The following is a 19,576-nucleotide window of genomic DNA, read 5'->3' on the forward strand; positions in this document are numbered from 1 at the left end:
AATAAATGTGAAGACTATGACTTCAAAATGTGAAGGCTGTGACTTCACATTTATCGATGACCCCCGTCACTGAATAATGATATCACTGTACATACATAATAGAGCCCTAAAGGTTTTTACCACTAATAAGGACCCATATACAGTATCTGCTTTTCAGTGATTGATGATCATAGGTTTTTAACTAAATTATGTGTTACAAGAAAAAAATCAATTTGGACATACTAGATATACTTCTTACTTATTCCTCCAGTATACAAATAAATATGTGTGGTGTGATCTGCTCAAAGCTCTGCAGATTTGCTCGTTTTTATGGAAATTGAGACTACATTTAACTGTCAACTTTTTTGACAGAATTCTTCGTACTGAATTTCCTTTGGTTACTTAACAAGACTTAAATACAGGAAAACTTGTTCATTAGCTAAAGACCTACAAGTTGAACATGTTACTGTAATGCATCTAAATCTGACATATGCTCATCTGCTCTGGCTCCAGACTTCCCCAAAGTAATGAATCTACATAGGGCATCTGCAACTTGTTCCCAAGGAATGTATTTTTTTTTGTTAAATATACTGTATTATCATCACTCAGGTTACTCAATAATAAGTAGCAGAGGCAAAGACCAGGTAATTGCACTTGTGCAAAAATCCTAGAGACAGATCATACCCAGGACCATCTCCACTTATATAATAGGGGGCCCAAGACAAATGGCTACTGAATCCCCATCCCTAGCTCACAGGGATTAAAGTTGTGCTGGTGAAAATCTATGAACTGAGTAGGAATTTTCCTTAAAACTATATGTGTAAATTTGTCACCAATACTGTACCACCAAACTGATTTATGGAATTTAGGCTGTCAAACTGAGCTATAGGGCACTTTCAGCCATTCAGCACTTAAGACAGTGAAAAGAGGGAGTTGGGCTGGTTGGACAGCAAGACAAATAGTTGTAGAAACTAAAGATGAAGAACAAGGATCTAAAGGTGGAACTAGGTAATAACTCCACAGATATACTGAAAGTAACAGAGGTGTTGGGGAGCAAAATTGAAGAAAGAAATGGTAAAAGGTACTATGTAGTTGCATCTCTAGGACCAAGTGAGTGCTGCACACACCCTTTGGTAATGTTCAAGTCCACCATGTGAGGTGGGCTGTTGCCATCAACCCCCTACAGGTGCAGTACTGTACCAGTGTGCTTCCCAAAACAAGAAGTGGTCACTGTTGTATGGGTAGTTGCATACACCAACTGTCCATGGTTACTTTGGTTAAAAAATTTCTCATGCTGGATATGGAGTTAATGGTTTGTTCTCAAAGTTGTTGAACGAATTCTTCCCTCAGCTGGACCTCAAGGACTCTTGATCTGTTGTTGGTTTCATTAAGATGTCAACATGTATTGATGTGAATTGGCTCCAAAGCCTTTTTACTTTCCTGTTATTGCTATTTGCATGTCTTCTGGGGTAGCAATATTAGACCATTCATTTTGTCTTGGGAGGTGTGGAGACCTATAACCTTAGGTCATAGTCGTGTATCATCATTCTTTTTCCTATTTTCCTTCGTTAGTTAGTTATAAATGATTTGCTTAACCAGACCTTTGAATTCTTTTAGGGTTCTATCCATTAATACTACTACACCAAATATGTAGCTAACCTAGGAGAACATTGAGGTTAAGATTATCATAATCCTTTCCCTTTGGTTTACTAAATCTGGCACCTACATTTTACAGGCGAGGACACATGCCTTCCATCATTAACCTTCTTCATGTTAACAAAAGCAGTCATAGGAATATCAAAGGCTATACTCCAACTGTCAACTTGGAATTAGTCCAGATAATTCAAGAATTGAAAATGGCTGGGTTGGTTATGGGAATTTTTTTAAACTGGGGTTTTTGTTCCCTTGGTTAATCTCTGAGGGTATGCCTCCTATTAAGGGGAGAAGTAAAAAAAAACAATGTATCCTTCATGCTTTAAAATTAATAACAGATGATATAATTCACCATGAGGGGATTAAAAACCAGAAAATGACCAAATTACTACTGTATTTACAAACAAATGACATGAAGTAGTTCCTACATTTATACTGACCGATCAGAATTTCACTGACAAAATAAATTATGCGTTGATCATTCAAATTTGAAAAGACTTCCAATCAAATCAATGTACCGCACATACCTCTCGATAAACTTTTCACACAGGTTGCATTTTCCAAAAACAAAGGAAGAAAATTTAAGGTCATGAATTCTCACCTTCATATAATTAAGTGTACCGTAAATAGTGACTTCCTCTCTAGATCACTTAGTGCATCGTCTTTATTATGTACAAGCACTTTTTTCAAAGCTGAATCTGCATACAGGAGGGGGAGATAGAGCCAGAAAGAGAACAATCTCCCTCTTTGGCTACTAACAATGAATCAAACTATACTGAAAATACTCAACAAAGAGGTAAACCTGCATCTCTCCCTTCACCTCCATGAGGGTCTGTACATTTCAACAATATTAATTCCTATTATATACAACTGGTTTATGGCAAGGATATATAACTTTAAATGTTAATGAAGGGTATAGGTAATACCATAGATTACGAGAAGAATGAAAAGTATCATGAAAAGGAAACAGGACAGAATGGAATATATGATGGAAATTGAAATGGAGTGTCAAAAATTGTATGAACATTAAATAAAAGCTGCTGCTAACTATGAGTCAACTGGAAGTTTGATTAATTTGCTCTTGTAAAAAGGCTACCATATTCAGTAATTTACTATTTTCTTCTCTCAACTTTTTTATTTCCTCATCTTTTTCTCTGTTTTCACTTACAATATCTGCTATCAACTGCAAATCAATCATACTATTCCTGCTGTTTAATGGATCAGAGTTACTACAAGAACCTTCAGGTAAAGCAATTTTTAAATCATCAAGTCTTCCATCATCATCGCAATTATTCTTATACCCTTTTAGACAACCAAGTTCCGAATATTGAACGTTTTGTAATGGTGAAAACGTGCTGATTTTCCCAGCACTTGTGTAATTTCTAGGACATTCCTTTGATGAAATTTGCATAGAAACACTCTTCAAAAGTTCTGTAGCAGTTGGCCGTTTTGCTTGATCCACAGAAGTAAGCTGCATTATCCAAGATGCCTGAAATAAATTTGGAAAATTAAAATGAACTCTGCTAAAAATTTAAAAATTTCATTCAAAAGCTACTCACATTTATCAACGAACAAATGGACTGCTAAACCAACAAAATGTCATTCTTGTGACTTCAACCTTCAGGCACAATGTTGAAGGTTCTAAAAAACTTGAAGTATAACAGCTCTAAACATGTCATTGCACTATGCATGACGTTCTTATACAAAAGAACTATTTCAACTGCTGCAAGCTACTATTTATTTGCTGAAACAATTATGCATTCTACAATCTCAAAATTAGGTTTACTTGACTTCCCAACTGACATGTATTACCGCATGTGTAATGCTACAATATGACAGGAATTAGGTACACTTTTTACTTTAGCTCATACACCCAAGACTGGCGCCTTGGGATGAGAGATTCTTACACTTCTCAACAAATGTATTGTCAGCGTTCCAGTTACAAAACGTTGGAAGTGAATTCGGAATTTCTATATGTTACTGAATGGTTTAGAATATTTTCACTTGACAGTAAGTCGCAAAGTTCTTTGGTTAACATATTACAGTACAGTACTTCAATATACAAAATGACAGTAAATAAGATAAGCTTCATTAAGTATGGTTGTCTCTTGCTTGGCATGAAAATGAAAAAATGTACTTTGGAACTAGAGTAACACATTCTAGGAGGGCTATTGTTATTACATATTTTTAATTGGACACATTTACAAACTCTAATAAGGCTCATCTGTAGGATTTGCTCTTAATCCTTTTAGAATTTTAAAGATGTCATCTGCAGTTAGACAAATATCAACCATTAAAATTTTAACTAGTCCTTTTGACTTTTTATTTTTGTTACTTTCAATTTCCAAACATTAAAATAAATTTCAAGTAACTTTGACTTACAATAAAAGAAAAACTAACATTATATTGCATACTAAACCACAACACTGAAATTAATAACTTGTGTACTTACAATCTCAGGCCATCGATTAACAACTTCAGGATCCAAATACCTATGTTTCTTGAGTTTGTTGATAGAATCAACTCTCTCGGAAACAGTTTTAAAGGGTTGAATGAGCTCTAATAAGATGATCCCCAAGTTATACATATCACTCTGAAAACAAAACACAAAAATTGCAGGATCTATCATACAAGTGATGATCTACGTATACTAGTAGAACTAATTCTACTAGGATTGCAGCTTTCTTATTACTACTCTTGGTACTTCGATTTCTGTATTTTCATTTCAACAGACTCAAAACATTACATTATAAACCATAAAAAGCTTAAAAACTTGTCTGGCCTCAGACTGAAGGGAAAAATGGGGCAATGAGTAGAAGAAAGTGACCCAGGGGAAGCAACAGACCTGTCACTTAAAATTTAAAGCCGAGAGGTTTAGAATGGGCAAAGTCTGTGAATAATAACTGTATGTTATCTGTGGCAAGTCAGAAAGCCAATAAACTGAATGAAACTTGCATTGCAGTTCTTAATGAAAAGTACATGTACAAGGGTGGCCTAGAGGTGTTCCATCTGTTACATACAAACCCATCTCTTTAATGATAATTATTATCTGAACACTGATATACTCATGCCATTTCTAATCAAAAGGATATATCATCAACATTAAGACTACAACCCCTTTCAGTCTAATGTCATTTTACGATCGTACAAATGTCAATACTTGAGATTCTGAAGACTTCAACTGACATCCTCCAAACAAAAGTTTTGGCTAATTTCAATTTTTTTAATTTTCTATTTTTGAACATACTACAAGAAAGTACAAGGTAAGTATTAAGCTTCATAATGACACTATAACAGCATTGTACCCTGAAAAATACATTTACAGCAAGTAATTAGATACAAATACTACTATGCACATAGTAGTCAGAGTATGCCACAAAAAAGTTGGTAACCCATGTAGTCTCTAAGGCTACATACTGTATTATCATTATCTATTATCATCATTATTAAAGATTTCTTTCTGATCAATATTTCTTTCATCCAACGTTATTTCTACAACCACCTGATTCTTCTATATATGGTAGTTCTCCAAGATTACCTAAGAAAGAGAGAGAGAGAGAGAGAGAGAGAGAGAGAGAGAGAGAGAGAGAGAGAGAGAGATTGATTCACTATGAATGGTTCACCCAATGTTTTTTTTGAATCTTGGAAAGTAAGGAGGATAATACAAAGATGACAAGCACATACACATACAGTGAGATGTTAAAAATCTTACCTTTTTTCCATAAGAATCACTAAACCTGACCTCTGGAGCAGCATATAAGGCAGTTCCCACACCACATGTATTTGCCGTAAGAGTAGCAAATGGAGTGATAGATAAATCCTCGCCAGTTCCACCAACTCTGTTCATATTTACAGAACTTTCTTGCAAATTTCGAGCCAGGCCAAAGTCCCCTATCTTGATCAACTTTCCATCCTCAGAGAAAAATATATTCGGCGGCTGGAAAGAAAACCTTTATAGGTTCGTGAATTTGAATTTTGAAAAAATGCTAGAAAAAAAAAAATTCAATTGTGCTTCTCCTCAACCAAATCTACCTACAGCAACAAGCAAGAACTATTTAAGCTAAAAATTCCTAAATGATAACACACTTCACATTTGGGGAAAAATGATAAGTGCTTTTCAGTCTTAATCAGCCAAAAAGTTATCAAATGTTAAGAGTGGTCAAGTTCTAAATTGTGCAAACTGATCTTCATGCCTTGTTTCTGGGTTACAGCCAATTTTGCCACCACTCTCATAAGTGGTTTTCTATGGGTGAATCAATTATTGTTTTCTCATGTAACGAGATTTTGTTGCCTTTTCCCTTGTAAGAGCCCAGTTGCTCTACTTCTTTACCCAAAAACTAAACTGCCACCACATCTGTTGCTGATAGTGCTAATCCCCAACTGGCTCTTGTGGGGATTGCTCTATATCCTGCCATTCAGGCTGCACCTTCACACCAACTTCCAACACCAAAACAACTTTCATCATCTACATAATGGCACATCCTAACAATGTCCTTACTTCACTATCATTAATGTAAAACTACCCCCTATACTTAATTTTACAATATTAAAGAGAGAGAGAGAGAGAGAGAGAGAGAGAGAGAGAGAGAGAGAGAGAGAGAGAGAGAGAGAGAGAGAGAGAGAGAGAGAGAGATTTCCCAAAAAACCAGTACTGTACTGCATATGTGTGTCCGTGAGCAGATGTGTGTGCACGCACGTGCTAGAGAGAAAAGACAGAATTCAGGACAGACGTCCTGTATAAAATGCAAAGTTGTCAAGACTAACTAAACATGATACTGCAATCATTTTTGTGTATTTACTGCATAAGTACTCTTGTAAGATATTTTTAAGTTTAGCATTAAAAATTAATATTAAGACAAGACATAAAAACAATGAATCGTGCTGAGGTTAGTCACTAAGTTAGGCAAAACCATGGCAATAACATGGAAAAAATGCATTATTTGGTGATAGTGGGCAGTATTCCTTACAAGAAAATTCACAAGCTTTACTACTACAGAAATATTCAGTAAGAGCACAAGCATAACCAATAGGTACTCTTTCATCACTATCCAATTATATACAAAATCTTTCTTTGGCCCACCTGATGTCTTCATTATGAGAAAAAAAAAAAAAAAAAAAAAAAAAAATTTCTATGAAGGATTCGAATCATACTGATTAAGTCTAAGGCATCCATTTTCACCACTGCAGCATCAAGGATACATTCTGCCTGCCATAAATTTCAGGCTGAGTAAAATACAAGAAGTTATATACACATAAAGATATTTTAAATTCCCAATGGTAACATTTTCTATGTATCAGAATAAATACTGACTATGCCCAAAACAACTGTTCAATCCAATGCAGAACCTTTCACTAATGTCTGAGGATTTTTGTTTCTAGTTATATAGCGCAGCTACTTATTTCCACTCAAACCCACTCCATGTCATTGGACAATGAATCTAGGGTACTGCTGCTCTGGATACACCAAACAAGTTTAGCACTTACCATTTTCTCCATTCACTTTGTAAAAAGAGATTTCATGAAATTGGTCTACTACTGTTTGCACTGCTTGGGTCTTCACTGGATTTGACGATGGGAGTTATTATAGGCCGTTGCATGTTTGATGATAAATAGTGTTTTCCAACTGCAACTGGATTCTAAAAAATTTCAGGTTGCAGTGCTAAATGCTTAATAATTTACAGTGAAATGCTACATTTCCCATGGGCTGATCCATTGCACAGAATAGGAATGTTAACATTTTCTATTACAAATTTCCTTATATTAGTGTGTATCTCCTACTGTTACAAGGTCACTGCAGTTTATGCTGCTGCCCTTTCAATCTTGAAGTGCCCATCTAAATTACTGTGCTGCATCTGCAAAGTGTTTACCAAGTACTATAGCCTATATTGGTTACTTTGATAAGATTGTTTGCCCACAGTTCAAATCATGAATGCTTTGGGGGACTAGTAAATACCATGTATACTCCATAACCCTTGTTTAAATATCTCTAAAATCCACTATAATTTCTAAAATCTACTTTAATCCATAAAAGGCAGGCTACTGTATAAAGAACAGTGAACATGATAATAAATTAAATGAAATCAAACTAAGTGTTAGAATACGGAATTCAACATACCACATGAAGATACATATTTTGTATGTACAAGTAATTCTGACATGTCTCAGAACTGTAACTTTAATGAAGAGCCCACAATCCCTGTGTGTACAGGCTGCAGAGTAACATTAAAAGTAAAAAATCACTGTGTGAATGCTCAAAATATACTTGCTGGTTCAAGAAATTTTATCAAAAACTCCATCATTTTCAATTAATCTAATTTCAAAATCTTCTCATTAATAAATGTAAATCCTTTGGGTAAGCCCTGTGAGAGTTTAATAAATTACCTCAGTGGTCTGGCTAAACTACACAATCACATGAATAATCCCTCCATGGCAGGGCATAAAGTTAAAAACTGTATCTTATGAAATACAAAATTCCTAAGATTTGCAGTTGATCACATAATGACCACACTATCCAGTATTGATGCAATCTCATGTACACCATACACATGTGGACAGTGCTGCAACCTTCTAATGGTAACTCCCAATACAACATCACCTCTTAACTTAATGGTATGTTTATATCAGTTCAGCAAGTCTTTATATAAGAATGTAATAAATCTGAATTTAAGCTACTACCTATACACACACACACACATACATAAAGGTTGAAGTTCAGAAACCAAAATCATGATGAGGTGGTATTAATGACAACCCCTTGCTTCTTTTTGTTCCTACTTTGTCATCGTTTTAATTACTTTGCCTTTCATTTCTCTTTAATTATGTAATTTTCTTTTCTTTTAAATAATTTGTTGGCAGGTTGAAACTCTCTCACGATTAATTCTTTATTATTTTTGAGTGGCTCAGACTGTACTCCCATTAAATTCATGTTATAACACTATCAACTGCTTTTTGAGTAACTCAATTCAACTGCCACATGTTGGGTGTCTCCCCTTCCTTCATCATTAAATATCTTGCTCCATGAATTTCACATTCAAAACTTTTATAAGTTAAAATAGCATCCTATTAACATGTATTTTATGTAAAAAAAAAAAAAAAACTACTTATTTTTACTTCCAATCTTGACCTCCTATATAATACCAAGGAAGTATGCAACCATATAAGGCAAAGCTGGACTTCATGGAAAATTATTTGAAAACAGATTTTATCCTTCATGAGCCTAAGACCAATGTCTAAAACTGTCAGATACAAAACATATCCATAGCAATATTTGAGCACAAAGATGCAAAAATATTCAAGGAAAAGGTGAGGGAAGCTGCTACTTGTGGGGGTACACAGTGACTGAAAACATGACTGGCAAAACATAGGCAAACCTCATTTACTGCAGTACTGAATTTCATATAGGTTCTCACAAGCTTGAGATTTACCTTACGTTTATGCAGATACCTGTATAACATGCACTTTAAAAGATCAGATTTTTATTTGGATAATTGCTAAACCTCTACAAAACAAAACAAAATTAAAATAAAAATTACAAACATGATACTGCATGTGTTAGTCGTACAGAATACAAACCTTTAAATCTCTATGAATTATATTCTTGGAGTGTATATACTGCACTGCTTCTAATATCTGTTTGAAAACTTCTATGCATACTTCCAAGTCAACAGAATCTAGTTGGTTACCAGTAGTTTCTTCAGCATTGCGCTGCGATATCCAGTTTGCTAATGTATCACCACACAGGCCCATTTGAATGAAGAGTGCCACATGAGTCTCCCTAGCATGTTTTCTATGTAGCACAAGGGAATTTTTAAAATGAGATGCCATGCCAGAAGAGGCTGAAGTGGAAAAACTCTCCTCATACACAGTTTTTCCTTTGTCATAAGCCATTGAGACATCAAAGGAAAACCCATTAGTATTTATACTGGTGCTGGGATCAGAGTTGAGAGCATTCACTGAATTTTTCGAATGAAAGAAAAATGACCTTTTCTTTTCACTATGAGATTTGAAAGAATTTTCAATCTTGATACTATAATTATCCACTATTTGCTCTTTCTTCTGCATAACCGCACTTTTACTTTCATAAAATTTATACTCTGGAATATCAGTGCTCTTTCCTGCCTTAAGAATTAAACTGGGTAAACTATGTTTTTCTGTATGAGATGCATTTAGTTTTGAACTGGAAGAATCTTCAAATACAATGCCACCTGATGACTCTTCAATTTCTTGATGTTCGGAACTACTGAAAATCAGATGAAAATTAATGTTAATGATAAAACTGATAAAAACACAAGAGACAAAATATTGTTAGAATCCTTCATGCAAACACAATTTACCCAACAATAGCAAAGAAGTTAAAGAGGAGCATTACCTGCAATAAATCTACAGAATGGAAAACAATGAAGGTAAGAGCATCTGGAGAGTACATCATGCACTTATTAATAAAGATACAGACAGTATATCTGTCTAGTTACATACCCCTTTTCTTAGCAGGATACAGGCTATTCTTTCCTGTACTTGTTACTATAGCAAACTAACTACACCGTACAATAATACTTTTAGTTTAATCATTTTTAAAAGGTGTAATACCCAACAATTATATTGAAAGGATGTCACTCACTGAGCTTTTTTTGACTGGTTGTCATGGTCACGTACTTGTAACCAAGCTAGTCCATTTCATTCCGGTGTGCAATACACTTATCTCACAGATACACACGGCTCGCATCCTACTGTTTCTCATGGTTATTTTCTATAAGCAAGACCCAAAGTCACCTGCTCAACTGCAAACTGTTTAATCTGCTTTTAGCCTGTGGGGTCAGCACACACCCCTACCACAGACACAGCCCTTGCAGCCATGAAGATAATCTGGGCGATAGCTGGACATGAATGAAGTATGCAATTCAACATGCTCTTGACAGTGATGGGGCTAGGTTTAAATTAGCCCTTTGGGTTCATGGATTCAGTAAGTGTGAGAGGAAAAATGCATCTTCCTTATAGAACTTCAAGTGTGTTCCCCACCCACTCCAAGACTCCAGTTGTTGGATAAACCCCTGGGGGGGGGAATATAACCATTGCCACCTCAACCAACTGGAGATGATGCTGTCCCAAAGGGGATAATTTTTTGCAGCACCACATGCAGTGGAAATCTTCCCCTTGGGGCACAACATTATCTGCAATGGGTTGAGACTGGCAATAGAGAGTGATTCTTGACTTGTCAAATCTGAACAAGCTCAATGTGTGCCCAGTACAGATGATAACTGTTGCCCAAACATGTTCGTTCATACCGCATGGGACCTGGACCATCTCTATCAATATGAAAGACAAATACTAGCAGATCCCAAATTCCCTTCCCTTCTGGCCCTTTCTAGGGTTCAGGATAGGCAGAGACACATACATTCATGGTCAAGTCATTTGGCTTAATCATCACTCTGAAGATCTTAAAATTTTGATGATAGTTGTCTGAGAGCTCTGACAAGATGGAGTTCAACTGGTGGCCTACTTAAACAATTGGCTAGTCTGGAGAACCACCAGAGAGGAGTGCTATGAAAATACTGAGAATGTCCTGGAAGAAAGGATGAGAAAATTGGCTAAAATAAATGTATCAGCTTGGCTTCATACCAGATAAAATGACAAAATAGCCTTTATGATGAAAATACAAAAATACCATGTGACAATGAAGACCTTACACTACATATCTGTGAACCTTGAGAAGGCATTCAACAGAGTAAAAAAAGAAGCAATTAGATATGCATTACAAAGAGTGAGGGTGCTGGAATAACTCACTCAGAGCTAGTGCTATTCAAGTACCATAACAAAATATCTATGGTGAAGACTTAACGACAGGCATGTAGGGAAAGTTATCCCCAAGTCCTTTGCTGTTATCAGGTTAAATGGAGGAAGCTACATGAACAGGTTTAGTTCAAAAAGGGTAACTTCTGGGAATGCAGACACATCAGTGTTAGCTATTGAATTTGAAGTAGATTGCAGGAATGTTTAATAGATTACAGAGCAAAATAAATTATAACCACTACATACGGTGACTAGAAAGGAACCACAGAAAATAGTAGTCAGAAAACAGGTCATATGGACACTGTGGAAATGGTGTTTGGGTGAATTCTGTACTTCCTATTGAATGTTACGCAAGTTACCACAAAGGGTATCCAGGACAGCAAAATATACATGGAGTAAGATTTCCAAAGCCAAAAATATACAAGAATATATGGAGAATACAGGGAGATGCAGAACTATTTTGTGGTGTAAGTGCATATTTTTACACCAGGTAAAACATTGCTGTTACCATGGGGACACACTGGAAATGTGAAGCAGGTAAAGGGCAATAAGAAAACATAATCTAGATGAAGTGGAAAAGCTCACAAAAGTATCCATTAGAAAAACACAGCAAATACTTAGGAAGGCTGCATATGGCTTTACTACTCCATACTGCAGACATGGAAATGAAAAATGAAAGTTGAGACTTTGAGAGATGTTGTCCATAAAATCTGAAGATCTGTGGCTAGCCTATGGTAGGAAGATCATATTACAAGCGGAGAAGTTGCAGAGATATGCTGTGTTCAGCAGCTGGAGAACAGAATGTGATCTTAAAAGGTTGAGGGTGGTTTAGGCATGTCATGAGAAATCATTTCACATGCAGGATATGTGGGTGAAAAATCAGGCTGAGGGTAGGTTTTGTAAGCTGTTATGATCCTTCTGTATAAGTATATAAAGTAGCTTATAATTTTTACAGCCTGTTGGCAAAGGTTCCTCCTCCACTCATTAGTTACGAGATGAATGTGCCAGTGACTGCTGTCTAATTTTGCAAAACTGAGAGGGGACAAGCTATACAGCATAAATTAAAAAGAACAGGTATTTTCCTAAAAGACTTCAAATACTTTATCAACATAACTTTTTGACTCTTATGCAACTAGTTATTATAATTAAGCTTCTTACCTTGATAACTCTTGGATCTTGATTTCCTTTTCAATTCTGTCTCTTCCTGATTTTCTACCATTTTGTATCTTGTGGTCAAGTGATCCACGTTGACAAGGAAGAGTATACATCTGCAGCCAGGAACTATGATACCTTACTATGTTGGGATGATCTAATTGTGCTAGGGCTTGCACTTCCCTTAGAATTTTCTGGTTTGTTTCATTATTCTTCTTGCTATAATTAAAAAGAAGAAAATTCTGTTAGGGATAAAGGTTTGCATGACCTGAAAGAAAGCTAAATTTACTTACTTGAAAAATACAACAGTATTTTTGTGCACAATGGATTTCCTCAAACTACATAGTTCCTCCTACCCATATGAAATTTCACACAAGATGATATAGGTTACTTCCTAGATATAACAGCAAGTATTTCTGGGCCTTCAGTCTATATAATTACCTAATGGAATCTTATTCCACTAATCACTGAACTGTAATTATTCCCCTAAATTAGTAAATGCGATTTACAACATTTTTACATTCATCTACATGCTTAATAAGGAAATCCCTTGTGCCTTCTGTGTTTACTATTCTGCCAAGTATCTCCCAGGCGCCAATTTGTTATGAAGAGCTGTTTACATGCCATAGCCTCTTTTCCTAATTTTCTTTTTCCAGAAATTTAGTCTCTTATTTGTAGTAGCATGTATCATAGGACAAAGAACTGACCAATGACCATTACCAAAGGAAATAGAAGACATTGGAAACTTGACATGGGACCAGGACCAGCCAAGTGTTTCTACCTGGCCTTCTTTAGCAGACTGGCAGACATCAGGATCCTGAATGGCATCAAGAATAGACCAATGATGATATGTGACTCTAACCCTACTTAAGGACATTCTAGCAAACTGACAAATTTTAAATCAATTTGTATTTTTCAAAACTAACAAACCTGCAGTCTTAACATAAGGGAAAAGTTCTCTAGTGCCAGTATTTAATTTGGTGAGTCATCATACAAGTTGAAAGAAGTAATGGAAATACCAGTGATATTGAAAAACAAAAGGTATTACCTGAAGACATAAATTTTGCAGGTTGATGTACCGTGGTTAATAGGTAAGACAACCATGACTAAAATGGGTATGACTATAAATTTAAAAGAGATATGTGGTACAATATACCGTATTTGACGGCGTATAAGACGCACTTTTTAAAAAAAAAAAAAAGGCCTAAAAAATCCCCCTGCATCCTATGTACATAATGTAGGCTCAAAATTTAAGAATTTTGGCCAAAATTATACATGAAACATCACGTAGATGTAGCCTAGCCTAACATTCAGTGTTATCCTAATAACCTATTAAAAAACAAAATTTATTATAATTATTTATCATTATCACACTTACCATCACCGCAATTACTACTGCTAGTATTATAATCAATATCTATGTTGTTATTATCAATATTTTCATTAAAATGTGTTAATATTATCGTCGTCTACAGCGGTTCGCCGCATTCCACATTTACAGACTTACAGTACGTGTGCTGCCACCTATTGGTGATTATCTCGAGAGCTTTACGGATAACAAGGCTTCGCTCAGTTGGTAGTTGGCAATTCCTGCTAACATTCTCTTTACGCATAACAACATGGCTTCGATCAATTGGTGGTTGACAATTCCTGCTACCATTCTCTTTAGGCTTAATAACAAGGCTTCGTTGAGTTGATACTTCGTAACTCGTGCTAGCATTCTCTTTTAAGAATAATAACATGGCTTTGTTCAGTTGCTCACGAGACTCGAGCCGTTACATAGGAAACATTTTTATTTATTGGATTTTACCCCTTGATTGCATACTTTTTATAATATATAATGGATATATATAACATATATTACCGTTTTTGTTGATTCTGAGTAAGTAACATCTTTATTAATGTTTTTGTTGATTCTGCCAGTAAGAAACAATGTTTACAAATGAATGTGTTGCAATCTATTGGTAAACCTATGAGGATAGAAATTTCAGCAGCAGAAGGTTTTTTTGAAACATTCGATCGTAGTAAATGGCTGATTGTATTTTACATATTTTGATAAATATAAATATGGTAAATAACTTCTTTATTAATGTTTTTGTTAATTCTGTTGGTAAGAAACAAAATGCATATGATAACCTAATACTGTACTACAGTTTTTACTTACCAAAATCATATGAGCATAGGCTAGGAAACCTTATTTTTTTTCCCTCAATGTCCTGCTGAAATTGGGGTGCATCCTATGCAGACATGCGTCTTATAAGCCATCAAATACGGTAAGTATTAGGGGAAATGAAGGTAAAGTTAAGAGAGGACAAACAGGGTCCTTAAGAATACTGTACCAATTTTGAAGGAGGAAGGTAGGAGAAGAATTGTTACTGGAAGGATGGAAGGGAAAGAGTCTAAGGGAAATTAAAGGTGCAATGATGAGGTTACCTCTACAATTTGGTCATGGAAGTGGGGATAAAATATGGAAGCTAACAGAAGAAGCACAGTGGAGTGATTGTTTGAGAGAGAAAGAACAAGAGGAAATAAAAAAGTTACTGACAGACTTAATTGCAAGTTGTGAAGTGTGTAAAAGATACAAAAGAAACCCAGCTAAAACAAGTAGTGGGATTTCCTTGGAGTAAAACATTTAATGAAGTTGTAGCAATGGATGTGGGAAAGATAAAATAAAGAAAGTTCTTGGTAATGGTAGATATGGCAACGAGGTATTGTCAGGCTTTTTGGATAAAAGACAAGAAGCCAGAAATTATTATAAAGACACTTTTTGATGGGTGGTTTGCTATATTTGGAGCGCCTTCTAAAATATTATCAGACAACGGGGGAGAATTTCAAAATGAAAAAGTAAGGAGGATGGCAGAAAGATTGAATATTAAAGTATTGGCCACAGCAACTGAGTCTCCATGGAGCAATGGGATATGTGAAAAGATGGTAGGCATAATCAATGAAAGCTTAAGAAAGATGAAAGATAATGGGGAAGTGGATTGGTCCATAGCATTAAGATGGGTAGTGAGTGCTAGGAACTGCTTAATAAATAATGGCGGTTTTTCCCCTAACCAATTAGTATTTGGAAAAACCCTTCTTTGCCAAATTTAATGGGAGAAGAGAGCTCAAGTCCTGCAAGCAGAGAGAAAGGTATGGAAGAAAGCATAGTAAGGGATACACTGAATGCAATGCATAAGGCCAGAGAAGTTTATCAAAAATGAGTCTTGTAATAAAATAAGAATTGCTTTAAACAAAAACGTCAGAGAACATAAATTTGAAGAAGCAGTAGTGGGAGATGAGGTATTCTATAAGAGAGAAAATGAAAATGAATGGAGAAGACCTGCTCAGGTAGCAGGAGTATAGGGTAAAACGGTAGTAGTTAGACATGGGGATTCTCTAAGAGAAGTAGCTAGAGTACATGTTACTAAATTCAAAGTCTTTCACCAAAAAAAGAAAAGATATATACCTAAAACAGATAAAACACACTGTGAAGGATGAATCCTGTGCATCAAAGGAAGGGAATATAGATGGGCAGGAAGGAAAGATGATGATAAAGGGCTGGAGAAGGAATGCAGATATAGAAGAGGCTAAAGAAAGGGATTAGAACACAGGAAGATGAAGGGGAAAGTGAGGTAATAGAAGGTGAGTTAATAGAAGAGATACCCAAATTCAAAAAGGGGAACAGAGTTAGAGCTATAAACAGAAATACAGGACAAGTAGAAGAATAGACTATATTAAGTCTTGCAAAAAAACGATCAAGCAAATCTTGGGCTGATTTGTCAATGTAGAGGACTCACAGTTAGGTGACAAGGGATGGGTTAACATAAGAGATTATAGTCATGTAGAAAAAATTGAAGATGAAGAAGAGGTTTTGCTAGGATTTGAAAACAGAAGCATAATTGAAGCTAAAGAAAAAGAACTGTAAAGTTGGAGAAAAAACAAGGTATATGAGGAGGTAAATGGCGTTGGACAAAAAGCTATATCTACAAAATGGATAGTAACTGAAAAGGTAAAAGCAGGGAAAGGATTTGTAAAGCAAGACTGGTAACTAGAGGTTTTGAAAAAGAAATGGCCAAATGGGAAAAAGACGCTCCTACATGCAATGCCGATATTTTAAAATTTTGTTTGACAGTAATAAAACTGAAAGATTGGAATTGTTATAAATTAGATATAAAAACTGTGTATCTACAAGGTGATGAAATACAACAAGAGGTATATTTAAAACCACCTAGTGAAGATGGTTGGGGTGGATTATGGAAACTGAAGAAAACTGTTTATGGACTCAAGGATGCAGCCAAGGTATGGTACTGTAAGGTGATAAAAGTGGTGGAGGAGCTTAAAGGTGAGAGAAGTAGATTAGAACCTAATATACTCTTTTGGAGGAAAGACAATAAATTGAATGGTATTTTATGTATACATATGGATGAATTTTGCTATGGAGGAACTGAAGGATTTTTAAAGGAAACAATTGGGAACTTGAAAGGGAAATTGCAAGTAGGAGAACAAGAAAGTAAACTTTTAAGTATATAAGAGTCATAGTAGAGCATAAGGAAAATAAAATTTGTCTTTATCAGTGGCAGTATGTAAATTCTATAACAGAACCAGAAGCTAGAAGATTTACATGTAACAGAGTATTAGAACAAAAGGAGTTAACAGAGTATAGATCAGTGGTAGAACAGTTGAATTGGGGGTCGCTACATACCATGCCAGAAATATCATACTATGTTAGTGAATTAAGTAAACCTTTTAAAGAACGACTCAAGATATGAAAAAGCTGATTAATATAGTGAGAAAAACTAAGAACATAATGGGAGAAGTGATAATACGTGAGTTAGAAGAAGAAAAGATTTGTTGGGAAGCCTATGCAGATGCTTCACTCAGGAATATTGAAGATAGTCATACACAATTGGGTTGTGTGATAACTTTGACAGATGGTAAGAGGAGAAGTCCATTATGGTGAAATCCAGAAGAGTAGCAAAATCAATCATTGAAGCAGAAGCCCTGAGTGTGGGGGAGGCCATAGAAGGATTGATATATTTCAAACATTTGTGGGAAGAGATAGTAGGAGGGAGAAAATTAGAAGCACTGGTTAAAACTGATTGTAAAACCTTAATGACTGCAATAAAATCAAGTACTGGAGTAAGTAGTAAGAGATTAAAAATTGATATTGCAGCAATAAGAGAAACAACAGAATCTGGAGAAATAAAGGAGGTGAGATGGATAAAAGGAAAGCACCAAATTGCTGATGTACTGACTGAAGCTGGAGTTTCAGGGGGAAAATAATAGAAATTATGTAGTGGGTAAAGAACTGGGGAATAATGGAGATTAGAGGGGATTAGGATAACAAGAGGTTGGAGGTAGGGAGAAGGAGATAAGTGTGATTATATGTCAGGTTTGGATGGGTTAGGCTAGAAAAACTTTCATGCCATAGTTTTGGGGTACTTAACAAATGCAATTTTTTCTTCTTTGGTGTGTTATAAATTCATACTTTACAGAATAAAATTTCTTAGTGGTGAGAGAAAGAAATTCAATAAAAATTTTAATTAAAAAAAAAAAAAAATCTACTGATGTTAAACACAGTTCAGAGAAAATTATTAGGCTGTAGCTGTCATTTCATAAATTTAAAAATGCAACAAGAATATTTTTTGTAGGTAAAATACATGGGCTTACGAAATCAAATATTTTGGTTTCCTCACTTTGTTCTTGCTCAACAAATGTTTCATAAACATAAGTAAAAATTTGCAGCAAGCCATAAAATCTTAATTCATTGCGGACTTGTGCAGTTAACACTCCCCTTTAAATAATTATTTCAACCAAGAACATTTTATAACCAAGTACCATCAGTTCTGGTCCATAAAAATAACCCATTAATAAACACAGCATAAACTTTTTACATACATAAGGTCTATACTAATCTAAGACTAGACACATGGGTGGCGACACAGAAATGAAGGTTATTTTGAAAAGGTGTGTCTCCAGAATGCTGATTCATGGCTAGAGTGCAGTAAGAAGATCACTTTACAAATGAGAACGTAGCAGAGAAGTGGTGTCCAATGCTGGAAAACAGACAAGAGAGCTCAAAGATCAAGGTTAGTTTGAGCAAATAATGAGAAGGGATGAGTAACTAGTAGTATTAAAAAGATGAAAGTAGCAGGATGAATAACAATATGAGATAAGGGAGTCACAGAAAAAGGATATAAACAAAGACCTTGATCAGACAGGGACTCATTGGGAGAGCTCACAAGACAGAAGTGAGTGAAGAAAACTCATTTCACATCTAAACCCATTAAAGAAAAAGTTGATATAAAATTGATGATGATGATGAATTTTGCAAGATTAGGACAGGGTTTAGGACAGACTAGCCTGAGCTGGAAGTCATTACACTACAGGGATTAGTCATGCACCTTTATCCAATACTTTGCATTAACTAACATCCCTTAGGGTGCAACTGGTTGGAAAAAGAGATGCTAATTTCAAAATAAAAAAAATCAATCATTATTTTTAATCTTTTTCCAATAAAACACAGTATAACTAACAGAAAGGTCAAATTGCCTAACATTTTGCCTTTCAAGCAATTACTTTGAGAAATGAAGCAAGAGCAGCAAACATCTCCAATGTCTTGAAAAGGGAGTGCCTCTAACTTTTGCAAAAAATTTTATCACTTCAGGAAGTTCTTCCATGTAGAAGGACAGAATGAAGATTAAGCACATCTGAAATCTAACAAAATTAATCACATATAACAAAACAAAAGAAGCCATGCTTACTTCATAATAATAATTTTGACAGCATATGAATGCCCATCAAGCCGACTTTTAGCCTTGACAACTGATCCAAATCCACCCTTCCCTAGCAATGAGATCTCAGTAAATTCACGAGAATATCGATCATCTAAGATGTGATGTTCATGTGTACCAACCACAGCTAACTGGGTGAGTGGACTTCCTGATGATGGGCGTAACCTCCTGCAAAGGTTTAAAAAGATAAGAAACTTCCCTTAAAATCACTTCTAGTCTGCAAGAAC

General features: G+C 35.3%; 1 protein-coding gene across 14 annotated transcripts in view; it reads right to left on the reverse strand.

Moving 5' to 3' along the window:
• Positions 1–2,009: 2,009 nt before the first annotated feature.
• Positions 2,010–19,576, reverse strand: part of LOC136832192 (ubiquitin carboxyl-terminal hydrolase 28-like) — a 68,647-nt gene continuing 51,080 nt past the window's right edge. For 11 of the 14 annotated variants that reach the window (XM_067092969.1, XM_067092968.1, XM_067092971.1 and 8 more), the window contains 6 exons: positions 19,320–19,517; positions 12,577–12,789; positions 9,205–9,871; positions 5,345–5,569; positions 4,085–4,225; positions 2,010–3,121 (listed from right to left, as the gene is read on the reverse strand). In XM_067092969.1, coding sequence (XP_066949070.1) covers positions 2,687–3,121; positions 4,085–4,225; positions 5,345–5,569; positions 9,205–9,871; positions 12,577–12,789; positions 19,320–19,517 — 1,879 coding nt within the window. In that variant the 3' untranslated portion in view covers positions 2,010–2,686. The remainder of the gene's footprint in view (positions 3,122–4,084; positions 4,226–5,344; positions 5,570–9,204; positions 9,872–12,576; positions 12,790–19,319; positions 19,518–19,576) is intronic. The other 3 variants (XM_067092974.1, XM_067092972.1, XM_067092973.1) reach the window with 1 other exon arrangement.

The sequence above is a fragment of the Macrobrachium rosenbergii genome, chromosome 49 (assembly GCF_040412425.1).
Source record: "Macrobrachium rosenbergii isolate ZJJX-2024 chromosome 49, ASM4041242v1, whole genome shotgun sequence".
In the NCBI taxonomy this organism is placed as follows: domain Eukaryota; kingdom Metazoa; phylum Arthropoda; class Malacostraca; order Decapoda; family Palaemonidae; genus Macrobrachium; species Macrobrachium rosenbergii.